At 36.0% G+C, this 21,292-nt stretch overlaps 1 protein-coding gene across 6 annotated transcripts in view; it reads right to left on the bottom strand.

The window, feature by feature from the left end:
* The window catches only part of MAP4K3 (mitogen-activated protein kinase kinase kinase kinase 3), a 187,734-nt gene that overhangs the window by 106,846 nt on the left and 59,596 nt on the right, over positions 1-21,292 (bottom strand). For 5 of the 6 annotated variants that reach the window (XR_012004491.1, XM_072770434.1, XM_072770435.1 and 2 more), the window contains exon 2: positions 12,238-12,295. Coding sequence is in view for 4 of the 6 variants with exons in the window: in XM_072770434.1 (XP_072626535.1) it covers positions 12,238-12,295 (58 nt within the window). In the remaining 2 variants the exon portion in view is untranslated. Of the gene's footprint in view, positions 1-7,939; positions 8,096-12,237; positions 12,296-21,292 lie in introns of those variants that run through there. The other variant, XM_072770438.1, reaches the window with a different exon arrangement.

The raw sequence follows: 21,292 nt of genomic DNA, 5'->3' as shown, positions 1-21,292 counted from the left end.
AATTAGCTTATTAATTTGAAACTTTCTTTTTTAATATAGGCATCAACAGCTATAAGTTCCCCTCTAAGCACTGCTTTGGTTGCATAAGTTTTCATACACTGTATTTTCATTTTTTATTCCTCTTGTACTTCCTAATTTCCCTTATGATTTCATTTGAGTCATTAAGAGTGTTGTTTAATTTCCATATATTTGTGACTTGCCCAAATTTCCTCATGTCACTAATTTCTAACCTTAGTAGTACTCTTGAAGAATGTACTTTGTATGATTTTAATTCTTTTAAACTTATTGAGACCTGTTTTATGACCATAATATGGTTTATTCTGGAGAATACTTTATGTTTACTTGAGAAGAGCATGTGTTCTGTACTACTGGGTGGAGTATTCTATATATGTATCAGGTCTACTTGCTTTATAGCATTTCTATTTCCTTGTGAATCTTCTGCCTAGCTGTACTACTAATTATTAAAAGTGGAGTATTAAAGTTTCCAATTTTTATTGTCTATTTCTCTCTCCTTTTGTTAGTTTTGTTTCAAATATTCTGGGGCTTTGTTGTTAAGTGCAAGTATTGTTTTCTACTCTTTTTCATAACAATATACATAATTTACATTGTGAGCTAATTTTGTTTCCTTTTTATTATACCCTTTTACCAACCTTTCACTATATCCCCACCTCCCATCCCCAGGCAAACCACTTTTCTATGCTTTGTTTCTAGGAGTTTGACCTTTTTTGTTTTCATTTTTTAAGATTCTACATGTAAGTGATACCATGCAGTATCTGTGTCTAACTTATTTCACTTAGCATAAGGCCTGCAAGGTCCATCCATGTTGTTGCAATTGATAGCATCTCCTTCTTTCTGGTAGCAGAATAACCCTCCACTGTGAATGTATACACTACATCTTCCTTTGTCCATTCATCATCAACAGACATGTAGGTGGTTTCCAAATTTTCGCTACGGTAAAATTAATGCTACAGGAAAAATAAGAGTGCAGCTATCCTTTAATATCCTATTTTCACATCCTTGGGATATATACCCAGAAGCCGGACTGCTAGATAGTGTAGAATTTCTATTCTTAATTTTTTGAGGAACCTCTAAACTGTTTTCCACAGTAGTGGCACCAATTTATATTCCCACCAACAGTACACGAGGGTTCCCTTTCTCCACATCCTCACCAACATTTATCTCGTCTTTTTTAGGATAAACAGCTAAAACGCTTCTGCACAACAAAGAAAACAATCAACAAAATAAAAAGGCAATCTATGGAATCGAAGAAAATATCTGCAAATCATATACCCAAAAAGGACTTAATAACCAAAAAAATATAAAGAACTCACACAAGTTAACAGAAAAGAAAGTATGATCTAAAAAATGAGCAAAAAAACTGAATGGATATTTTTCCAAAGAAGACATACAAGTAGCCAAAGCGTATGTGAAAAGATGTTCAATATCATTAATCATCAGGGAAATGCAAATCAAAACCACCAGATATAACCTCATACCTGTTAGAATGGCTATCATCAAAAAGATAAGAGATAACAAGAGGGGGCTAATATTTTATTGTGAAGACCTCTGGAACTACAATTTCCATTTATAACACATCAAGGAAATGTATGTTTTGTTAGAAGCAATAGTCTTAAAAGGAAACTGGACTTTCTTCTATATTGGCATTATATGAGTGCAATAAATATTAAATTTGTGTTAGTACCATTTCATGTTAAATACCAAGAATCACTAGTATGCATGACACATTTGGAATCAAGAAGACTTACGCAAAAGGATGAGATTATGGACTAACATACCTTAGTACTGCTTTTCTCTTTTCTATAAAAGTACTTCTACCTCTCATTAAACATCTGTCTTGGTATTACTATGTTGTTGGGTTTTTTTTACCCACTTTATGAGTAAGGCTGAAGATAATTTACAAATATATACTTGTTATCCTCTGAGAATTGGAGAACAGGTAACATGGATGCATAATTAACATTACAGGAACAGGAATTTCACTAATGAGCAGTTTTTAAAAGAGACAAGTTTATCTACTTGGGAGTAGTACCTTGTCTAGTTCTCTTAATACTAATTTATCCTTACGTCTAATTTCTAGAGAAGAGAGAAACTTTTAATAGCTGAAAATTGATGATACAATGTTTTCAAATAATATTCTAATGATAGTTCTTGAATAGTAACATAGCTATGTTAATTAAAACAATAAAAAATGATTTATTTCTAACTTCAGTTAGGCATATAACACCATACAACAGCCCTGTCACTGGCAACTAGTCAGTTTCTTCTATTTCCTACAGTGGCTCCTAAAACAATAAAAAAGTAATTTCCATTATTCTTCAGGTATCCTACCTAGCTGAGAGTGAACAGAGGCAGGTAAGGACCAAGCTTCCTCCATCTAAGAAAATGGAGCCCCCATTGTAGAGATCTTTTTCTACCCTCTCCTCAACCTTAAAGCTAATTTATATTTGTGTCTACTCCTGGCCCTTTACAAAGATGTGATCCCATAAGAGGTATTCTCTTCTTTTGCAAAAGAGGCACCTCCTGATTTTATCTCTTCCAAGCTCTCTCTCAACCTTGTTTCATCATTTATATTCTTTCATACCTTATCTCTAGCACCACTCCTTTCCTTTCAGCCTACACACATGCTCAAACTTACTTCAATGTAAAAACTTTCCCTTAACCTTTTTCTCCCCTGTTAGAGCAGTCCCCCTATTGCTTTTCACAGCCAAGCTCTTCAAAGAGTAGTCTCAGCTTGGTTTCCTTTTCATGCCTTCCATCCATTCCTCAACCCACTATAATCTATTTTTTACCCCAGGACTCTGCTGAAATTACTCTTGCAAAGGTCCATGTCATTCTAAGACCCAAATCCAAGACTCCTTATCATTTCTGAAGCAGCATTTAATACTAGCAACCCCTTCTTTCTTTTTGAAACTCTCCAACTACAACTACTACCTAAACAATGACTTTCAAATCCATGCTTCTACCTAGGTCTTGGAGCTAGGTCAGCTCGCTCTCTCTCTCTCTGAGCACGCACCAGACCTCTAGATCAAATTGATACTGTACATATCTACACTAACAATCTCTAAACACTTCATAATCAACATGTCTCAAATAATTGGAAATATGTTATTTATTTCATTCTACCACCTAAATACCTCTCAACTCCAGCTCTGCTATAACCAAACCACCTTGGTGCAAATCCTCATGGTAACACATTTGAGTGCCTCTTGGGGGTAGCCTGCTATTTTTGCTTCCAATAGCCATTCTTTCCTTCTTGGACATACAGCTGCCAGGCTAGAGACCACACATCCCAGCCTCTTATTAATTTGTGTGACCATATAAGCAAGTTGTCAGCAACAGAAAATGAGCAGAATTGGTGGGTGACTTCCAATTTCATTCGTTAAAAGAAAAGTTGCTTAGGGGGATCCCTGCCTTTGGCCCAGGGCATGATCCTGGAGTCCTGGGAACAAGTCCCACATAAGGCTCCCTGCATGGAGCCTGCTTCTCCCTCTGCTTGTGTCTCTGCCCACCCCACCCCCCTCTGTCTCTCTCAGGAATAAATAAAATCTTTAAAAAAAAAAAAAAAAGTGAAGTTGCTTGCTTTAAAATGCCTATTTCGACCAGCTAAAGATGGACACACAATGACCTAGCTTCACAACAGTAGGTGAATGTGTGCACTACTGGGTGATATCATAAAATGAAAGGCATCCCTGAATGAGTTCATGGAATAGTATTGAGTACCAACCTGAGCTCACCTCGTAACTGTTATATGAGACAGAAATAAATGTCTATCTTCCTTAGGTCACTTTATTTTGGAGTTTCTTTGTATAGCAGTTAACCTGAACCCTAATACCCTTCTCCATATAACTCTTAACTGGTCTCCCTATTTCCAGTATTAACATTTCAGTACATTTGTCATAATACTGCCAGTTATCTTCAAAACAGAGGATAAATATTAGTCTTCTCCCTAATAACATTCTACGACTCACAGCTCCAGACGTTTTGGCATAGCATAGAAGGTGTCATGGTATACAATCTGGCCTTAATTTATTTCTGGCTTCCACCCTTTAAGACCCACTCCCATCCCTGGCCACATCCCCATTTCCCCACACAGATACTTTATGTCTAACATCATTAGACTGCAACTCTCTCCAGTGTTAGAAAAAAAATACATAACCCAAAAGCTCTGCAAATGAGAGAAGAGGTAAAGAAAATTACTCTAAATTCTGATGAGGCAACCAGAAGAATGTGAGCAGATAAAATATACTTTACACACAGTTATTAAAAGGATAAACCTCAGGGTTTCTTCTTTGTAGGAAGCATTTGAAGATGCACTGTCCATTTCATGGGCTGAAATGTCAAAGTATCAACACCCATAAGGAAAATAAAATAAGTGGCTATTTTAATTATATGGATAATACAGATTTTTGAGGTAAAATCCATATAATAAAGTGTAGAATTCAGTGGCATTTAGTATATTCACAATGCTGTGCCCCCATCACATCTAATTCTAAAACATTTTTATCAGCCTTGAAAGAGACCCTATACCCTTAAGTAGTTACTTCCTATTCCCTCACTCTTCCCCAGCAGCCACAAATCCTCTTTCTGTCTATGGTTTTACTTAGTCTGTGTATTTTCATATAAATGGAATCATACAACATGAGACCTATTGTTTCTCACTTCTTTCATTTTAGCATGTTTCTGAGGTGCCTCTTTATAGCATTTTATCAATATAGAGGACATAAATTTTACAAACAGTGTTATTTGTAAATGAAACATACTGGAACCAACCTAAATGCTCACACATAGGGACAGTGACAAAACTAACTATGGTACGTATATATGATGGAGTACTATGCAGAATGAGAAAGATCTCTAGCAACTAGTGTGGAATGATTTTCCAGATATGCTAAGTGAAAAAAGCAAAATTCACAGAGGTATTTATAGTATGCTACCTTTTATGAAAGAAAATAAGAAAATATTCATGTATTTCCTCATTTGAAAGGGTAAAAAACCACCACCACCACCACAAAACCAAAAAACAGCACAAGAAAACATGGAAAGGAAAACCTGAGGGATGCCTGGGTGGCTCAGCAGTTGAGTGTCTGCCTTTGGCTAAGGGTGTGATCCCACGGTCTGGGACTGAGTCCTGCATTGGGCTCCCTGCGAGGAGCCTGTTTCTCCCTCTGCCTGTCTCTCTGCCTCTGTCTCTCATGAATAAATTTTAAAAATCTTTAAAAAAAAAAAAGAAAAAATCTGACACCAAAGAACAGGCTAAAAAGGATAAAAGTATAATGCTTCCCTAAGTATACTTTTTTGTATACCTCTGCCTTTCAGAATCATGTTAAAGTTTCACATACTTTAAAAACACTCTAAAAGAAAATAAAACAAAGATGGGGGAGGCATCCCCCAAATGAATACAACCAAAACAAATGAGCTGGCCATATGTTATGGGTTGAATTGTGTCCCCCCTAAAGATATGATGAAGTCTCAACCTCCAGTATTTGTGAATGTGACCCAACTTAAAAATAGGGTCTTTGCAGTTATCAAGTCAAGGTGAATCCTGTCAGGTGATCTCTATTACTGGTGTCCTTATATGAGTGGGAAATTTGGACACAGGAAGCACACTGTTTGATGATGAAGGCAAAGGCTGGTGCCCTCTACAGGCCAAGAAACGCCAAAGATTGCAGGCCATCACCAGAAACTAGAGTAGAAGCATGGAATATATTTTTTCTCAAGCTCTCAGAAAGAACCAACTCTGACACATTGATTTCCAACTTCCAGCCTCCCAGAACTGTGAAAGAATAAATTTCTATTGCTTTAAGCCACCTAGTTTGTGGTATTTTGTTACAATTGTCCTAGGAAACTAATAAACCATGGAGACTTGAAATGAGTAACATAAACACTTTTGAAAGGGTAAGGGAGGTGGAGAACCAAACACTAGATCAGTGTATGTTCTAAAGATAAAAAGAACTCTAAACAAAAAATGATCTCTAGTTAGCTGATTTCTCACAGAGGCCTGGATTAACAATTCTGAAATTACTTTTGTGTTCAAGGAAAAAGCAAAGAAATATCCAATATATTGTAGCTAATGGAAACTAAGCACCTCCCTATTGGAAAAAAGAGTTACAAATACGGAAAGGAGAGAATGAACCCTGTGGCCTTAGACTAGCATTGGTTTTAGACAGTCAGATGGGTAGAGGTGTAGGAGAAGTGTGGGTAAATGTGTATTTATGTGTGCATCTGCATGGGATGTCTATCTCTTAAAGTAGCCTAGTAACAAGGACCCTTCAGCAGCAATAACTACACCTAGAATCCAAAACAAAGGCTTAAGAACTCTTTTAGATTAAAGAAACTCAAGAGACCTGGCAACTGAATGCAACACATGATCTTGGATTTTCTTTTGACTTCAAGGGATATTACTGGGACAACTGACAAAATCTGAGTAAGGTCTGTGGGTTAAATAATAGCATTGTAACAGCATTAATTTTCTGATTTTGAGAATTGTACTTTTATATAAGACAAAAACATTTCATTGTTAAAGGAAATACACACTAAAAAGTATTCAGGGGAAGATGGTATCTTTTAATATAGGAAAGAATAAAGTAAAAATAATTCAGTACTGAGAAATCTGGGTGAAATACTAAAATTCTTTGTACTATTCTCTTAACTTTTCTCTAAAGTCTACAATTTAAAAATATAAAAACTTAAATTTTAGTTAAAAGTTTAAAATAAATGACCATGGGTTTTATAGTAGAGAGGCAAACTTTCAAAGAGCATTGCTGGAGAACCAGAAATTATTCTAAACATTCCATGAAGTATCTGTAAGGCAATACACATAATAACATAGGCTCTAGAAAAAACATAAACCTGGATTTGAGTTTGCTCCAATGTTACACAGTCCTAAGGTAAATTATTTCATCTTTCTCTGCCTCTATTCTACATCTGTGAGGTGAGGATGATAATATCATACCTACTGCAAGGTGTTAACTGTGAGGACTGAAACAATGCATATGAAGAGTAAGTACAGAGTTTGGCATGCAGCCCTAAGCAAATGTTCAAAAAGTGGCTGCGGTGACTTTTATCACTATTATTGTTTTTGTTATGTGGATATGTGAATTTCAGGAAAAAAATTCCATCATCTGGAAAAACACTAATAAAGTGAATTCCTGTTAAACCAAGTTCTGTACATTATCATTTCCTAGATTTCTAGCCCACTTGAATTATGCTGCCAATTTCTCCCCTGTACCTCCTCTGACATAGAAAATAGAAAATAAACCCAATATGATAGTTGTTTTCCCCGCCAGCATTTCAGAGCTTATCAATGCTACTTACATAGACAACACAGATTTAATTTTAAGACTATATATATATATATATATAAAATGAAGATCTAGATCAAACATATAAAAAGGATCAATGTGAAACAAAGAAAAACAAAGACAAACCAAAAGAAAAAGACTCTTACCTGTAAAAAACAAACTGATGGTTATCAGAGTGGAGGTGGATGGGGGATGGGTGAAAGAGGTTAAGGGGATTAAAAGTATACTTATTATGATAAGCACTGGGTGATGTACAGAATTGCTGAATCACTATATGGTACATCTGAAATTAATATAACACTGTATATTATAATATGCTGAAATTAAAATTTAAAAGAAGAACTAATTGATTTATCCTAAGATTGTCTTGATTTTATCTCACAAATAATAAAAGCTTCTCTCCATTTTCTCCAGAAACTAGGATGGGCAGCCTACAAAAGGCTAAAAAGTTACCTTGTTCCACAGAGTATAAGAACTCTAGTAATTGAACTCATAAGTATTTTTCTTTTACATAAAAAACAGGTTTTATGGCTGACAAATTACTCACTGCACTGATCACCAGTTTGGACCACCTCTCTGAGGACCTGGAGACACCCTGGGGATCTGTGTCCACTCACATGCATCCTTATCTATCCTTTGCAATGCTTGTTCCGTGGTTCAGTGGTAGGCAAGCATATTAAGCTGATCTCAGCAGTATATCCTTGGCAATCTTTGAACTCCAACCAGCCCTTGGCTGTCTATATAATCGTGTGTGCCATATGTAATGTCTGTATATAGACATTACATTCTCCTGTATGAAAAAGGAGAAAACCACCAAAAGTGGACCGTGTTCATATAACAGGTGGTAGAACCATGATGTTTAGTTTCCTCTTTTTGTTTAATTGTATTTTTGTTACTTTTACTATAATAATCAAACATAGTCTTTGCAATTTAAGTTTAAATATGTTATAAACTATTATTATATGTTAACTAACTGGAATTCAAATAAAAACTTTCAAAAGTTATAATCTGTTGGTTATCAAAGGATTACTGAGAAAACCAAATATAAATTAAAGCTACATGGAGGTGCCTGGCTGGCTCAGTCAGTGGAGCATGCGACTCTTGATCTTGAGGTCATGAGTTTGAGCCCCACATTGGGTGTAGAGATTACTTAAGATAAAATAAACTTTTTTTTTTTTAAAGAAACAAACTCATTAAAAATAAAATAAAATAAATTAAAGCCACATGAGTAAGACTAGAAGTCCCAGTGATGTACACAAACTAAATTCACATTCAAAAAAAGAATTTTGTCCATATGTCTGAATTAGTTTTCATTTAGCTTCAGGTTCAAATCAGGTAGAGAAAAGAAAGGAAGAAAGGGAAAGGGAAGAAAGAAAAGAAAGAAAGAAAAAAGAGAAAAGAAAGAGAAGGAAGGAAGGAAAGAAAAAGAGAAAGAGAAAGAAAAAGAAAGAGAAAGAGAAAGAAAGAAAAGAAAAGAAAGAAATGATAGAAAATAACAAACTTTGGATGCAAAATCTTCATTATGTTACACTGAAGTATTTCAGATTTGATTTTTGGTTTTCAAAAAGTTTGAGACTGGCCATGAGAATTCTAAGTTACAAAAATGTGAACATACCATCAAGAAGCTATCTCCCTCCACCACATTCCAAATCAAATCTGAATCTTATCAATCCTATGAGGCTAACTACCAATTCACAGAACATATTAAATGACACCATAAGGAGGCAATGAGCAAAACCCAAACTGAGAGAATAATTCTACACAACAAATAAACAAGTTTCTTCAACAAAAAAACTTCAAGGAAAAAGAAGAGATTTTTAAAAAAGAAGAGATAAAGAAGGAACCTATGAATATAAAAGAAATTTGATACACATCAACTAACTGCAGTATGTGGAACTTATTTTATGGTGAGGAAGCTATTATTAATATTGTTAAGACATAGCAATGGCATTGTGGTCATATATTTTTATCACTTTGTTAATGCATATTTTAAAATCATGTAATTCATCCATATCAAGTATACAATTCAACAGGGTTTTTTTTTTAGTAATTTACCAACTTGTGCAACCATCACTGTAAACCAGTTTTAGAATATAATCCCAATAAGATCCCTCATGTCTATTAACTGTTAATCACACCACCCCACACACATACCAGTCCATTAGTCCACTTTCTGACTCTTCAGATTTGCCTCTTCTGAACATCTCACACAAACAGAATCATACAATATGTAGTCTCTCGAGTCTGGCTCCTCTCACACAGCACATTTTTAGTTCATTTATGTCATTGCAAACATCAACAATTTGTTTCTTTTTATTGCTGAATAATATTCCATTGTATGCACATATTTTGTCTTTTCATTTACCAGTTGATAGGCAGTCGTTTCCATCTTCAGACTATTATGAATAATGCTACTATGAACTTGTGTGTGAAAGCTATGCACGCAGATGCACAAGAGTGGAACTGCTGGGTCACTATGGCAAATTAATGTTTAACTTTGTAAGACACTGCCATAATGCCAAACATTTTTCCAAAGTAGATGGACCATTTTATGTTCCTGTAAGAGTTCCTGTTTTGGTTATACTTTGGGTTCTTATCCTTTAGCCATATATGATGGAAGATTAAGGGCTAAAATGATACGACATTTGGGATCTGATTCAAAATTACAAGTGAGGGAAGGAAGGTAGTGTATAAAGATCAAACAAAATTGGTCATATTTTGAAAATTATAATACTGTTAGTAATAATAATAGCTACTTACTACAGTTCGTACTTTGTTCCAGGCACTATTTTAAGTGCTTTAGATATATCAGCTCATTTAATCCCTACAACAACCTTAAGAGGAAGCTACTATTATTATTTCCATTTTAGAGATCAGGAAAGAGAGAACCAGAAAGCTTACGCAATGTGGTCAAGCCAGGACTACAATCAAAGTAGCCTGGGTTTAGATCTGTGCTCTTTACCACCAGGCCATATACTTCAAGCTGACCAATGAGTGATATGTCAAATTAAGGCAACAAAATTAAATGCTAAGATTCAGGTAGTTTCTATGAAGATCTAAGCAGGGAATGTAATAATAACTAAATTTAAAGGTATCTAATAGCACATATATGATGCTATTGTTATCTCTGAACAGAATACGATTTTTCTTTTTTAATTGTATTTTCTACTTTTAAAATAATAGTATATGCATGACAGTGTTCAAGATTAACATCATAACAATACAAACATCCCATCAGTCAGAAAACAAATGACTTGATGAACAATAAGATTTTTCAAATTCCTCATTTTTTAAAGAAAATATTAAGAGTTACTGAATGAGTACTATGAACCAGACAGTAAGTTTAGTGCTATGGACACAAACTAGATTAAAGCCTAGAAACAAAAAAAAAAAAAAAAAAAAGGCCTAGAAACAAAGAAAGGCTATTCTAGGATGATAATACAGCTGTGGTAAGTGCTATAAGGAAGCTATTTCTGCAGAGGAGTCCCCTTACTCAGACGAGGAACAGGAAGACCTGAAGGAGAAGGCACTAAGCTGACTGAAGGAATGACATATGTATAACTACTTCGAATCAGAGATGATTTCATCAAATAACATAGCCATATCTTAAGGATTACAAATGAAGACTATGCTTCAAATGCCAAATCTTCCTTTTTTTTTTTTTTACCTCAGACTTCACCAACTTCAAATATCCCCTAAAACATAGGAGATTCAAAGAAAAACTTGTCTTCTACGTTAAAGTGTTAATTAAAGTATACAAAATCTGTAAGTATGTGTAACTAAGAAAGTATTTTTTTATTCATTATATTTGAGTGTGATCTGACCACAGTCTGTCAACACATCCTGAAGTTTCATCTTAATGGCACTTCTAAAAAGTTTATTGATGATCTAAATCAGAAGTGTGCAAACTATGGCTGTAGGTGGCCTGGTTTGTTAAGAATGGTGTTTCCTTTTAGAGGGAGAAGGGGGGTGGTGGAGATATGTATACAGAGACCACATGTGGTCCACAGAGCCTAAATTATTTTACTGTCTAGACTTTTCAGAAAAAAACTGCACACTTTCAAAACAAAACAAAACTACCAAATGGGTTTATACTCACACCAAGGATAAAACCTGTTTTACCAAATTCCTGTATTATCAGTTTGGAGTGGAGGGAGCCATCAGAAAGGCACTACCATCACTATGGAACTCAGCCTAGACACTAGCACAATTGCTTGCTTATAGTGGCAAAGAGAAAAAGAGAGAAAGGACTTTTAAGAGAGAATAAACACGACTGTAGTTGATCAGAAAGACAGGAGTTCTGCAAGAGGTGGGGGATTTCAGAAAGAAAATACAGTTTCTGCAAGAGGTGGGGGATTTCAGAGAGAAAATACAGTTGAAACAGAAAAAAAAAATACAGTCATTCTAGGGGCTCCACAATAAGCCGCTCACGTTGGAAGGTAACTACTATAGCAGTATTAAGGACCCATAAAATGTGAGGGCTAGAGCGACTGAGAAAACTTAGGCTCAGAAAAGTTACCTGGCCAAGTTCACAGAGCAAGAGCACAAAGTACTGGGCTCCCAGCACCCCAGTCTCAGTTCAGTGCTTTCCCCTGCATCACACTGACCTCTCACTGCAGTACAGGGTTAACCTGGAAAAACATCACTCCAGACTGGTGGCAGATTAGCTCAACTAAGTTCAGAAGAAACAAGGTCGCTCCAGAAGTTCACCTCCCTTCCCCAATTATGAGTGATTTTTCAAGAAAGAATTGAACCAGCTGTCTACAGGTCTCAAAGAGAAGGAAAGAGTAGACCACACTTCTCTTTCCCAGAAGATGTTAGGAACAATCAGAGAATGCTGACCAAACATCATTTAAATCAGCCTTAAAGTCATCCAATGGCTTACAGCAATAAGAAACATCAAATTTCAATTTACCTGGTTCCAATTTTATTACTTTAATTGCTGCCAATTCACCAGTGTTTACATTCCGTGCCTAAAAGAGAAGAAAAGATAACTGTGAAAAAAAGCTTTCATAAAAAATTTTATGAAATATTTTAGTTTACTGTTTATTTTCAGTTATATAGAAATATTTTAATTAATTAATTTATTTATTTATTCATGATAGAGAGAGAGAGGCAGAGAGAGAAGCAGGCTCCATGCCGGGAGTCTGACGTGAGACCTGATCCCGGGACTCCAGGACCGCCCCCTGGGCCAAAGGCAGGCGCCAAAAGGCTGAGCCACCCAGGGATCCCCTAGAAATATTTTTAAAGCAAGAACTGCCAAAGGTATTTACATTTACAAAATAGTTTCTTCACAATGAATATCAACATTAATTCAAATGTAAATTTAATTATGGTGATAATAAATGAACAGACACAAAGATTTCTTGTGTATGTTAGCATTGTTCTAAGTGTTTGAGTAATTCATTTATCCCCCACAACAATCTTTTTTTTTTAGATTTTATTTATTTATTCATGAACGACACAGAGAGGAAGGCATAGACATAGGCAGAAGGAGAAGCAGGCTCCATGCAGGGAGCCTGACGCGGGACTCAATCCCAGGTCTCCAGGATCACATCCTGGACTGAAGGCGGCGCTAAACTGGTGAGCCACCCAGGCTGCCCCCACAACAATCTTATAAGGGAAGTACTAATATACATCCACGTTGCAGATGAGGAAACTGAAGCACAGAGAAGTTAAAGAATTTACTGAGGCCATACTGTGAGTAAGCGACAGTAGTAAGATTCCAATCCAAGAAGTCTGACTTCAGAGTCTGAGCTTTTAAGCATTATACTCTACTGTCATCCTCTCAAAACTGTTAAAATTTTGAATTAATTAACTAGCCTTAAACTTTTAAACTTATTTTTTTTAAATATTTTATTCATTTGAGACGGGGGGGGGGGGGCAGAGATACAGGCAGAGGGAGAAGCAGGCTCCATGCAGGGAGCCTGATGCGGGACTTGATCCCAGGTCTCCAGGACCACGCCCTGGGCTGAAGGTGGCACCAAACCGCTAAGCCACCGGGGCTGCCCAAACTTTTAAACTTAAAAGTCTTAGAATATGGGGCGCCTGAGTGGCACAGTCAGTTAAGCGTCTGTCTTCCACTCAGGTCCTGATCCCAGCAACCTGGGATCCATCATCATCTATCTTCAGGCTCCCTGCTCAGTGGGGAGTCTGCTTCTCTCTCTCTCCCTCTCCTTGTGTTCTCTCACTCTCAATAAATAAGTAAAATCTTAAATCTTAACAAAAAAACTTAGAATATGAAAAGCTAATATAGTTATATAAGTACATAATGATAATGTAACTACAAAAACAGCCCCCTCCTGCATGTTTGAACACAACTAATGGTACAATCAATTAAGTGCAGTTTCAGTACAAATCAAATATATTTTTATAAGCCACATATTAAAAATAAAAATTATTTTAAAAACCAGTCCAAGAGCACCTGCTTGGAGTGAGTTAAGTGTCTGACTTAGGTTCATCAGGCTTCGTGCTCAGCAGGGAGTCTTTTTCCCTCTCCTTTCCCCCCCTCCTCTGTGTGCATAGGCGCATAAATTCTCTAATAGATAAATAATATCTGGGGTGCTTGAGTGGCTCAGTCAGTTAAGCATCTGCCTTGAGCTCAGGGTCCTGGGATCAAGCTCCATCGGGCTCTCTGCTCACTCTCCCTCGGTGCACTCTCTCTCAAAGTAAAAATAAAATCTTTAAAACAAAAGATAAATAAAGTCTTAAAAAAATCAATCCATAATATTAGGTTGCTGGTATTTACAACTGTAATTATGTATAAATAAGCAGAAATGGTCTTTTCAATTTCTATGAAAATAGCAATTCTTTGTCAACTTAAAATGTTTTACAATTGGATCATAACTTTCAAAATATTTCAAACTGCTTATAACTGTTACATAATACTTAAACTAACTGAAACTTAATTTCATAACAACCAATGAAGATCAATATACACAACTCCTTGATCACAAAAAGATACATTCCTGAGCAAAATTACTTAGTTGCAAAACTCTTTTTTTTTTAAAGATTTTATTTTTAAGTAATCTCTACAGCCAAAGTGGAGCTTGAACTCACAAACCCAAGATCAAGAGTTGCACATTTCACTGACTGAGGCAGCCAGGCACCCCACAAAACTCTTATGAATGTAATGATGAAGATCATGGAATCACCCACAAGAAATGACAACAGCATTAACAGTGGAATCCTTCTAAGAATACTGGAGCATTAAAAGTGTCAGACAAGAATCTAGGAAGGCAGATATGGGGACACAGCCATTGCTGCGATATAAAATTTAACCTTTTAACTCAAAGAAGAAACAAGGGTATTAAAAGTTCTCCATCATATCAAAGTACCTGCCTGGCTCAGTCAGAAGGGCATGCGACTCTTAAATCTTGGGATCAAGTTCCAGCCCCACATCGGATGCAGAGATTACCTAAATATATATACATATTTTTAAAGATTTCCCCATAATAATTAAGAAAAAATTTTAAATTCAATTGGCAGAGAAAATTCATTCCTCCTGAAAAAAATCCCCATAACCAACGAACATTTATCATGGCCAACTATTATTGGCAGTACAAAACAGATTTGAAGTTATTTCAAACTAAACCTGATTTCTGTTAAATGAGATAGACATTTCAAATACAATGCCAGGTAGGTGTGCATTCCCTTTCCTAGGATGAGATTGTGTGTGTGTGTATGTATGTGTACATGCACACATACATACACACATATATACACACATATGATGAAATAGAAATAAAACCAGAATATTGTTCTAGGAGCATTTTCTAAAGGAAGGGGGTATAGTGTGCCTGTAAAATATTCAGGTATATCACATAAGACTCATAAATCTCCTCAAACACTATCACAACTACTTGCCTCTCCTCACACTTCATGAACTTTTCCTGTGAGGCTCCTAGATACTCTGTTCTCTAATACCCACCTTTTTTAGTACTTATCCAAATAAAATAAGACAAGATGCTACTCTACCCAATACTCAATTCTCCATTTAAAAAATCGTGCCATGGTTTTGTCTTCTGTTTATTGAAAATAAATTCAGAGTATGGGTGATTCCATTATATAAAAGCAGAGATTATATGAGCTCATAGAAAGCCAGGATGATTTTTTTATATCTGAAATTTAGTCCGTAACTGACCACAAGAGGGCACTACTGACAACACAAGTTATACAGTGTCCAAAATGGCTACTGTACACAATGTATTACTCTTCTAAAAATAGATTTACTAAGTTAACACCAGCACATATTCATCAGAAAAACTATGACAGTGAACAACTTATCAGTAGCACTTATCAGACTAAAGTCAGTTATTTACAATACGCTTGGACTCAAATATAATTTTTCAAAATGTAAATCAGTCCAGAAATTTCTTAAGGGTAACAAAAGAGTTTTTAAAATTATGATTCTTTAGAATGAAAAAACCAAAACAGCCAAAGGATTACTGCTCTTTTTTACCTCCTGAAAATCTTCCAATATGTAACTTATTTGACAGAATTAAGGTAACTCACACAAAGGGAAGAAAAATAACAAAAACCCCATGCAAGTTGAATAACAAAAACCCCAAGCAAGTTCTGAGCTTTTCTGCATCAAAATCCAGATGTTTATTAATGAAAAGTCTTATACACTTTTTAAGATTTTGCTTTTTATTCAGAGAGAGATCAGGGAAGGGGAAGAGGCAGAGGAAGAAGAAGAGAGAATTTCCATGAGGCTCCATTACCCTGAGAGGTCACGACCTGAGCTGAAATCAGAGTCAGATGTTTAACTAAATGAGCCATCCAGGAGCCCCTAAAGAAAAGTCTTTAAAGCATTATAATTCATCAAGAATCTTGGTATTCTGGTTAAATCATATTTTGTCATCTCTAAATTTACAATGGCCAAGATCACTCACTGAGATTAATATAAAAATTAATAGTATATCTCCTATACTCTGGAACTACTATTCTTTTAGCAATCACCAAGACTGATTTATTAGGAAGAAAATGAGAACAAGGTAAATAATGTAAAATACCACCGTGTATAAAGTTTAAAAAAATTTTTAAGATTTATTTATTTGGGGGACGCCTGGGTGGCTCAGCAGTTGAGCACCTGCCTTCTGCCCAGGGCGTGATCCTGGAGTCCTGGGATCAAGTACCACGTTGGGGTCCTGCATGGAGCCTGCTTCTCCCTCTCCCTGTGTCTCTGCCTCTGCCTCTCTCTCTCTCTCTGTCATGAATAAATAAATAAAATCTTTTAAAAATGAATAAAATATTTTTAAAATTCAGTATCAATAACATAATATTCTCAGACTTGCTCAGGACAGAAAACTGAGGATAAATACTCTAAACATCTAGACCTAGAAGGCTTCTGTGACCTCAATGCTATGACCATCATTTGTTATTTGCTCTGAAAATGATATTCAGATCATGTCATTCTTGAAAACTCTTCAGGAATACATAACTGCTTTAAAGACAAAATTCCTATTTCTTGTCTGAGAATTTAAATTTTTACTAAATATAGCACTTTTTGTAACAGCTTTTATTGAGATATAATTCACATCCCATAAAATTTTCCCGTTCAGCACACACAATTCAGTGGTTTTAGTATATTCAGTTACATAGCCATAACTACTGTCTAACTTTGGAACATTTCATCACCCCAAAAAGAAACCCCAGACTCGTCAGTTAGCAGTCACTCCCTGATCCTCCCCCTCCTAGTCTCTGAGAGCTACTAGTCTACTTTCTACCTCTATCGATTTGACTATTCTGGATATTTCATATAAGCAGATCATATAAAATGTGGGCCTTTGTGATGGGCTTCCTTCACTGAGCAGAACATTTTCAGATTCATCCATGCTGCAGCATATGTACCAGTCTGTACTTCACTCCTTTTGTTATTGAATAATCCTCAACTGTATGGAAATATCACATTTTGTTTATCTATTTATCAGCTGAAGGATATTTAGGTTGTTTCCACTTTTCAGCTATTATGAATAATGCCTCTAATGAACATTAGAACACACTTTTTAAAAAAGATTTAAGAGAGAGAAAGAGAGCATGAATAGGGGGTGGGAAGAGGGAGAAGCAGGCTCCCCGCCAAGCAGAGAGCCACATAGGGCTTGATCCAGCATCCTGGGATCACGACCTGAGCCAAAGGGAGATGCTTAACTGACTGAGCCACCCAGGCACCCTCAGTGTCACATTTTTGCTTTCATTTCTCTTGGGTACAGACAGACCTAAGAGTAGAAGTGATGAGTCACATGGTAACTCTGTTTGGCTCTTTGAAGAACTGTTAAATTTTTCTCCAAAGTGGTTGCACCATTTTATATGATGACCAGCAATATATGAAGATTCCAATTTCTCTGCATCTTTGCCAATGTCTGTTGTTATGGTTTTTATTTTAGCTGTCCTAGTGGGTGTGAAGTAGTATCTCATCATAGTCTGACTTGCACTTCACTAATGACTAATGATGTTGAATGTTTTTTCATATGCTTATTGGTCATTTAAATATTTTCTTTGGAAAAATGTCATATTCACCTCTGCCCATTTTTGTGTTGTCTTTTAACTGTTGACTTAGAAGAATTACTCATAGATCCTGATATAAGTCTCTTATCAGTTACATGATTTGCAAATATTTAATCCTATCCTGTGGATTGTCTTCATTTTCTTGATGGCATTCTTTGAAGCACAAAAGTTTTAAATTTTAATCAAATACGATTTGTCTATTTTTTGTTGCTTTGCTTTTGGTATCATAGCTTAGAAACCAATGCCTAATCCAAGGTCACAAAGATTTTTTTTTTTTCCCTACATTTTCTTCTAAGTGTTCACTTGCCCCAACTCCTTCCTGGGCCTAACTGCCACATAATTCTTTAAAGCACAGCTTAGGTTATTATCACTTCCCAGGAGCCCTTTTCCCTATTGCCTCTCTGGCTTAGGCATCCACATCCACACACACACACACACACACACACACACACACACACTCCCAAATGGGAGTAGGCCTGTCAGGAAAGTCCTGCAGATCTGGAATTAGTCTGTTTGGAGGGGTTCTTACAAACTATTATGATTCAAAGCTGTCCCAGAAGTCAGTTCGGTTCAGTCAGACTTTTAAAAGCCATTCATATTAGAACTAATTTGAGAAAGGATTTTTCTGAGATGATTTCATGCTGACTACTATGTTATCCCCAACTATTAGAAAAGAATCCTTGAGTGTGAGTAAACAATATAATCAAGAAACAATCATTAAGAGGCAAAAAGTGTACTACCGTATGATTAAGTAGCTAGACAGTCATTACCAATAAAATAATCTATTGACTATGTACCAAGCACCCCCAGGTACTCAAAGCTTATTCCTTAGAAGAGTCTGTCCAATATTAATATGAAGAAAGGTTCAGAAATGGGAGTGAAGATATATGAAGTTTAGTCCTGGTCCTGCCAGTAACTAGCAATGGGATCTGAGCAAGTAATTTCCTTTCTGTCTTCTTCCAAACTCCTTCCCCCAGTTTAAAAACAAGTGAAAAAAGACTTTTTCTAATGTTCCTTCTAATTCTAAAAGTCATTGTTTATATCAAATAATGTAAGTCTAACAGATTCCAAATATTAAACCAGCTGGCTAGTTACATAAGAATCATATTAGGGGAAAAAAAAAAGAATATTAGGAATTTAAAAACAAACCAGTAACAAAAAAATACCACCACTAATTTTTAATCAACAGATTTAAGACAGGAACCATTAATCTGTATTTAAAGCTACTGATTTACTTCTGAAGTTCTGCCAGGTTTGGGGACTTGGTGTGAGACACTGTGCCATCTGAATTTTATAAAATATAAATACCAACTTCTAAGTCTAAAAACAGTGTTATAGGGATGGCTTTATGAAAGAGATTACCATTTAAGCAGAGGTTTGCAAAATGGGCTGGATTGCAACAAACACACAGAAGAGTGATGGGAAAGAGGGCAGAGAAAGAAAAGCATGAGCAAAGGCACAGGGACAAAAAACACAGGCTATTTTGAGTGCATATGGCGAGCCAAGCCTCAGAGTACCTCCCATATAAATAATCCCTTTCAGAGGTAAATGGCTAACCCACAGCCCCTGCTGAAGTAATAGTTTTGACTGCTTTTCCAGCTACTTGAACTGGGTGTGAGTCTACCACAAGGGCAACTAAATGTACAGGAAGACTGATAGAGTAACCTCCGTCCCTGGTTTGCTTAGGGACAACTCCTAGTTTATGCCTACTGTCCTAGCAGAATTCTCAATAATGCCCACTTTCATTCTCAAAATTAAGTTTTTATTTAATTTGGATGATAAAGTATAAAGTCACTCTACCAGTAAACCCTGAGCTGACATGAAGAAAAGATATAGGCCAGATTCTCTAAAATAGAGGTAAAAAAACATGACCATTAAAAAAAAAATTTCAGTATAGTTAACATACATATAGTCACATTAGTTTCAAGTGTACAATATAGTGATTCAACAATTCTATACACCATTCAGTGCTTATCATGATTAAGTATACTCCTAATTCCCTTCATCTACTTCACCCACCCGCCTCCCACATCTCTACTCCAGTAACCATCCATTTGTCAGAAATTGATCTGTTTTTATAAGTAAAATTTTACTGGAACACAGCCATGTTTATTTGTTTAAGTATTGTCTATGGCGGGCAGCCCGGGTGGCTCGGCGGTTTAGCGCCGCCTTCAGCCTGGGGTGTGATCCCGGAGATCGGGGATCGAGTCCCACGTCAGGGTCCCTGCATGGGCCCTGCTTCTCCCTCTGCCTGTGTCTCTGCCCCCCCACCCCTTTCTCTCTGTCTCTCATGAATAAATAAATAAAATCTTTAAAATTAGAAAAAAAGTATTGTCTATGGCTGGTTTCACAATACAATGGTAGAGCTGAATAGTTGAGATGGAGACCATATGAAGTATCTGAAGTACATACTATTTGGCTCTTTGGAGGAAAAATTGGTGGACTCCCCCACTCTAAAACAGCACTGTCCAATAGAACTTTCTGCATTGATGGAAATGTTTTGTATCTGGATTGTACAATAGAGTGGCCCCATGCCACATGTAGTTGTCAATCAACTGAAAGCTAGAACTGAAGAATTGAATTTTATTTATGAATACAATAAAATATTTAAATTGGGGAATTTTAATTTTTTTGAGATATAACTACATTTAAAATTTATGTTTTAGGTGTACAAAATAACTTGATAGATGTACGTACTACAAAACAATTACCACAATAAGTTTAGTTAACATCTATGACTACACATACTTAAAAATTTTTTCCTTGTGATGAGAACTTTTAAGATCCATTCCCCACCCCCCCCAAAAAATAAAATCCATTCTCTCTGCATCTTTCAAATATACAATATAGTATTGTTATAATTGTAGTCACCATGCTGTACATTAATTACATCCTCAGGATTTATTTAGCTTATAACTGAAAAAAAATCAACTTTAAAAAATATAGTTCTAGTAGTTTTAACACAGGTATAGATTTGTGTAACCACCATCACCAGTCAGAAGCAGAAAAGTTCCATTACTGCAAAAACTCCCTTGGGAGTTACATGCTTGCCTCACCTAACTCCTGGCAACCACCGACTGGATATTTGCCGCTATAATTTTGTCTTTTCAAGAATTTCATATAAATTAAATCATTCATTATGTAACTTTTAGAGATGTCTTCTTTCACCAAGTGGCTGCATTTACCTTTAGTTTTGTTCCTTCTCATTGTTGAGTAGTATTCTATTGTATGAATCACTGTTTATCCACTACCAGTGGAAGCATATACTAGCTGCTTTTAGTTTTTGCCAAATATGAATCAAGCTGCTATGAACACACAAGCACAGGTTACAAAAATACCCAGAAGTGAAACTCAGTTTTATGGTGGGTATATGTTTTACTTTGTAAAAACAACAAAAACTACCAAACTCTTTGTATAGTAGCTGTCCCACTGTTCATTTCCAGCAGCAATGTATGACAGTCCCA

The sequence above is a fragment of the Canis lupus genome, chromosome 12, assembly GCF_048164855.1.
Source record: "Canis lupus baileyi chromosome 12, mCanLup2.hap1, whole genome shotgun sequence".
NCBI classification, from domain to species: domain Eukaryota; kingdom Metazoa; phylum Chordata; class Mammalia; order Carnivora; family Canidae; genus Canis; species Canis lupus.
The sequence above is the reverse complement of the archived record's forward strand: the minus strand, read 5'-3'. Positions and strand labels throughout refer to the sequence as shown.